General features: G+C 63.6%; 1 protein-coding gene across 1 annotated transcript; it reads right to left on the reverse strand.

The window, feature by feature from the left end:
* Positions 1-1,190: 1,190 nt before the first annotated feature.
* Positions 1,191-5,216, reverse strand: LBX1 (ladybird homeobox 1). Its single transcript, XM_034661789.1, is given in 4 exon segments — positions 1,191-2,769; positions 3,472-3,494; positions 3,496-4,174; positions 5,130-5,216. Coding segments are annotated over 3 exon segments (843 nt in total). The 5' UTR covers positions 3,795-4,174; positions 5,130-5,216; the 3' UTR covers positions 1,191-2,248.
* Positions 5,217-5,526: the final 310 nt, after the last annotated feature.

The following is a 5,526-nucleotide window of genomic DNA, read 5'->3' on the forward strand; positions in this document are numbered from 1 at the left end:
CCAGGCTGCCCCACCGCCTCTCCTCCTTTCGTTCTCTCCTCTCTTCTCTCTCTTTTCCATTCTCTTTCCATGCCCTTCTTCTCCGTCTTGGTCTCTCAGTCTCTGCCTCCCTGTGTGAAGCTTTTCCTCTTTCTCTCTCTCCCCCCAACCCCCCCCTTCTCCGTGGCTCCCGCTCTCTCGCTCGGCTTTTGGAGTGTCTTTCTGTGCTCCTTTTTCTGTTTCTCTCTGTCTCTTAGTTTCCTCCTGGACACGCACGCTCCCGACTCAGGCCCCGGGGCCCCATCGCCTGCCCGAGACCAGATGCGCATTTCTCACATCAATTTTGCGGAGAAAGAGAGCCGAGCGGCCCGGAGGCGGGACCCTCCTTTGGTGACAGCGGCCACTCGCCAGCCCAGCGACAACAAAAGCCCCGAGAGAAACCCTCTCTGTCCGGAAAAGTGAAAGCTGCCTGCATCCCTGCCCCAGCCGCCCTCGGGGCGCGGCGACCCCAGAGAGTCCTGGGGAGATTGATGTCTCTGCCCCCGCCCGAGTTCGTGGGGCCCAGAATTTGTGAATGTTACCAGAAATTCACCCCAACTCTCAGACGCTTCGGGCTCACACCTCCCTGTGCCCATGTACGCAATTCAGCTTGCCCTTGGTGCTTTCGGCCTCATTTTCCTCGCTCCCCCAAGGGCAAGGCCCTCCGTCGGAACCAAAACTTGGGAGCCCTCAGGCGGCACCCTGCTGCCAACTGAGCTATACCAGCGGTACACCGGGCGCTTAGCCCGCGTCCCGAAGAGCACGGGAAGAATGCCCTGGGGTGGGGGTGGGATTCGCGAAACGCAAGGCTAGTCCCCTCGCCTACACACCCTTTCCCCCCAAATTAATTTTCCATCCGTGACGCCCCCAGTGTATGCACTCTTTCTCCCAGCAATGCACGCCTCACTTTTTACCCGGACCTGGCGAAGCCCGCTTCTCTCGCCCCCACCCCCAATTTGGTAGCTACCGCGTGTTCTTGGGCGGGAGGCGCCTTCTCCTCTCGCTTTCCCCTCACCCCTTATCCTCGCGCCTGCCCCGAAACTCCTGCAAATCTCCAAGGCCTGAGCAGCCGGCAGCGAGCGGCGGCGAGACACGGAGTCTGCCGCGGCTTCCCGAAATAGGGCCCACTCATTCAGACACGGTCACCGCCGGTTCTAGTAAAATGGCAAAGACTTTATTTATCGGAGAAAGAGGCCTTGGGTACAGTCCGGGGCGAAGAGGGCAGGGCAGGAGCAGGGAAGGGGCACGCGGGACCCACCCGCATGGAGTCACCCTTGTCTGACCAAGTGGAGCTAGGAGCAAGGCGTTGGAGACTGCGGTCAGACCCAGAGCTGCAGAGGAGGTGGGCGAGGGCTTCGGGTGGCCTCCTCTCAGTCTCTGTCACATGCAAAAAAATTCTAAAAAGAGTAAAAAATAATTCTAGGGCTTTGGGTTCCGTTTTAGTTGGTTGATTGGTTGGATTTCCCCCTGCTTTGTCCTGAAGACCTGGACCCCAGCAGTCAATCCAAGGAAACCAAGAGAGGGCGAGGAGGAATCTTAAAAAATAGCGGGAGTGGGCATCGGGAGGCAGAAATACCATCGAAAACGGACTTCTGGGGACGGGGGTAGGGGGAGAGAAAAGATCGATTTGAAACTTGCAAGTCAAGACCCGGCTGTCCCCCTCAGCCCCTTCCCACGCGGGGAAAAGGGGCAGAAGGAAATAAAAGAAGTCAACTGCAATAGGCCTAGGGAGGCGAGGAGGAAGAGGGCCAGTGCATTCGCCACATGCAGAGAAAAATCAAAACAGTCGGGGCGGGCCCCCTCCTCCAGGCCACGGGGTTAAGTGTTCGTTACCCTCGATACTGCCTCGCCCTCAGCAAACCCAGCAGCCTGAGAGCTTTGAAAACATGGAAATCTCCGAGATTTTACAAAATAAAAGAAAAAGAAAAAAGTCAGGCTGAGATGGGAAGAACCCGCTATATAAGTTTAAATATTTATACCGGAGCCATACAGAATTGCACGGTGAGGGCTCCCGGGGCGGCGGAGGCCGCGCGTGGCGGCCGGCCCGGCCGGCCAGCCCGGGTTTATTGCTTCGAGAGGGAGGAGGCGGCTGCCGGGAGCTGAGTCCGGGCCAGGGACGGGGGGAGAAGGCGGGAGTTGCAGAGGAGGTCCCAGCTCCCCTTGGCGGTCCGGGAGGCGGCGGGCGTACCGGCGCTAGGGGCCCAGCGCGGCGGAAGATCCCGGGCGCCGCTCAATCGTCCACGTCGATCTCTTCGTCTTCCTCGTCCTCTGAGCAGTCCTGGCTGCTGGCCGGCTGGTCCGTGAGCGGGGAGGCAGGAGAAAGCTGCAGGGGCCCAGCGCCCGGGGCCTGCGGGGCGCCTGGAGGGAGCGCCGGAGAGCCAGGCCTCGACATGGCTCTGCCGCAGCCGCCGCCACCGCCGCCCGCGGCCTCCGAGTTCTGCTCGAGTTCGGCCAGCGCCACGATGTCCATCTGCCCGCTGGGGCCCAGTTTCTTGGCGGACTCCACATCGGCCTTCATCTCCTCCAGGTCCCTCTTGAGCTTGGCGCGCCGATTCTGGAACCAGGTGATGACCTGAGCGTTGGTGAGGCCCAGCTGCTGCGCGATTTGGTCGCGATCGGCGGGGGACAGGTACTTCTGGTAGAGGAAGCGCTTCTCCAGCTCGTAGATCTGGTGGTTGGTGAAGGCTGTTCGCGACTTTCGCCGCTTCTTGGGGGTCTGCCGCTGCCCGAAGATGGTCATCCCGTCGCGGCCTGCGAGGAAATCATAATATAGGCTTGCGCCAGGGGAGAGGAGACCACACCCCGGTTCGCTCTTGTTCACCCCACCCAGGCCCGTCCGGCCTGAGGTCTGCTGCACGTCCCTTCTCGGATTTGATTCGGCCTCCCCGACTAGGGCAAGCCTCGCCTAAGGCAAACCCCCTTCCCCCCCAACTCTTGTCTACCGGAAGTCTAGGAAAAATTGTTTTAGTCTCTGCTCCCCACCTAAGAGTTGATTTGAAAGACCCGAGGTCGCTAGAGCACAACGGAGCCAGACAGGGACGCCCTGACTGCCGGGTGAATGTTGGTTCTACACCTCTTCCCAGTCACCCAGACTCTATCCCTACCCAAAAAGTCCTAGCTGAAAGGCTCTCCGTTCTCCAACCCAGGAACAAGGCGAGGAGCACCCAGGCCACTGGGAACGCGAGGGAGCCAAGCAGAGCAGACAAACTGCGGAGATCTTGGGTTCCCGCCACCCCTCCTGGGTCACTCGACTCCGGCCTATCCAGAGGTCTCTAGGAAATAGGGTTTGGGTCCTGTCCCACTCGTTTCCACTCCCAGCGGCAGCGGCTTGGGCTGGAGGGCCCTAACGGCAGGCGCGGGAGGAGGTAGGCAGAGGCACAGGGCACAAAGAGTGGGGCACAGGGAGCGGGTAGTCGGGTGCTGGGCGCAGGAGAACCCAGCGGCGGCGCCTACCTTCGGCTGCCTGCAAGACTGACCTCCAGCCCCTTAAAGGTCTTGCTGGCGAGCTCCTCCAGCGCGCATAGCGGCGAGGTCTGCGAGAGGAGCGCGCGGCCCGCCAGGGGCAAGCCGCCCGGCGCGTGCTTGTCCGCGGCCGCCAGCAGGTGCGCCGCCCCGCACAGCGAGTAACTTCTCCGCACAGACGGCTTGTTGAGGATGTCCTCGATGCTGAACGGAGTCAGCGGCTTGTTGGAGTTGGCGGGAGGCGGCAGGTGATCCAGAGGGCTGCGCCGCCGCTCTTCCCCCGGCGCCGCCTTGCCATCCTCCTTGGAAGTCATCTCGGCCTCGTTTGGGGGCCCGGCCGGGGCGGCTCGGGCCGCGGGGACCCAGCCCGCGGGCAGCTCGGGCGCCGGGTGGCGCGAATGGGCGGCAGCGGTGGGCGGGAAGGAGGCCGCGCCGGGCCGGGCGCAGGGCCGATTAGCGCAGCGGCAGAGGCGAGCAGAGCCGCACCGGGCCCCGGGAGGAGGGCGCTGACGCGGGCACCGCCGCCGCTGGGGCTTCCAGCAATCCGGGGCCCAAGCCGGGGCGCGCCGCGCGGGGCTCCAGTTTCGCCAGCCCCGGTGCTATTTAAAGGTGTCAGGTGGCTCCGCAGCGGCTCCTGGCCCCGGGTCCTGGCGGCGGCAGTTGGAAAAGCCGAGGCGAGGGCGCCGATCCCGTACTGCCGAGGGGAGGCGAAGAGATGGGGCAATTGACTATTGCTAACAAGTTAGCCTTGATCGAGGAGTAATCAATTATCTGCAATGGCACTTCTCTATTTCTCTCTCCTTTCTCCTCTCTCTTCTTTCTCTGTTCTCTCTCCTCCTGTTCTCTCTCTCCCTCCCTCTCTCTCTTCTCTCTTCTCTGCTCCCCCCGTCTCTCTCCTTCTCTCCCTCTCCCTCGCCCTCTCTTTCACTCTCTGTCTGTCCAATGCAGGCGGCTCTAAGTTGGGAAGCTCATTAATTAGCGGGCCGGGGGTAGGAGGAGCCGGCTGGAATTAGCCTGCCTAATGCGCCTGTCAGTCCGGGCGCTGCGCCGCGCTCGACCCGAGCTGTTTGTAAATTACATTAGCGGCGCCTTTATTGCACCCGAACCTCGGGCGACTCAAAAGCCGCCGCCCCCACCCCAAACTGCGAGCCTCGCTCCCGGCGCACCCGCCTCCCGCCGGCCTGGCTGCGATGGTAGCGCCGGCCCGGAGGTCTCAGGCTCTCCGACCCGGGATTTGGCGCCCGAGAAGGGCGGCGCGAGCCCAGCCGGAGAGGCACGCGGCCGCCGCACGGGCCAGGTAAGACCAGGAGCCTGGGTGGGCCCCGCCGCCGACCTGAGCGGACTTTGCCAAGCTGAGATCAAGGACCTAGCGTCCCTACCCCTCGACCCTCCTGTCGGTCACCCCGGGCCTTGGTCCATGCGCCTGAGAAGAGGGAATCTGCAGTTTCCAGGCTGGCCCGCGGGAGGTCCGTGCGGGTACTGCAGCCCTGGGTGAGGCGACACCGGACAGGGCTAGAGGACCCCAGGGGTTCCGGGAGGGGGTCAGCCGGAGGACTCAGTCTTCCCCAGCGGAGAGGCGGTGGGGGGTGTTATTGGTGGCTCCAGGCACCTCTCTCTCCCCCAGCCTGAGGCTGAAACGACAACCTTACCTCTTCCGGCAGTCTTGCACACTCCTTGGGCCACGGCTCTCCCGGCCGACTGGGGCCACGGGCACGCCTGGTGACCGGTGCCCGACCCGGCAGCCGGGCCGGTTGCCTGGGCTAACGGGGCCGGCTCGGGGCCTCCCCGCTGAGCTCTGCCCAGGCCCCGGCCGGGGCCCCGCTGCCGGCCCCGCCCAGCCCAGCGCCGGGCTCCAGTACACCGCCCGACTCCAGCTGTTCCGGATGCGGGGCGGGGGCCGGGAGGGGGCCGGGCCACTGCTGGGGCTGCGCTCCCAGGAACCCGCAGGGAAGCCGGGTTCGAGTCAGACTGGGGGCTGGGAACCCTACGGGCCGACTCTGTGTACATCAGGCAAGCATTTGTGCGCATCGGTAATTTAATGTGTTT

The sequence above is a fragment of the Ailuropoda melanoleuca genome, chromosome 6, assembly GCF_002007445.2.
Source record: "Ailuropoda melanoleuca isolate Jingjing chromosome 6, ASM200744v2, whole genome shotgun sequence".
Classification (NCBI taxonomy): Eukaryota; Metazoa; Chordata; class Mammalia; order Carnivora; family Ursidae; genus Ailuropoda; species Ailuropoda melanoleuca.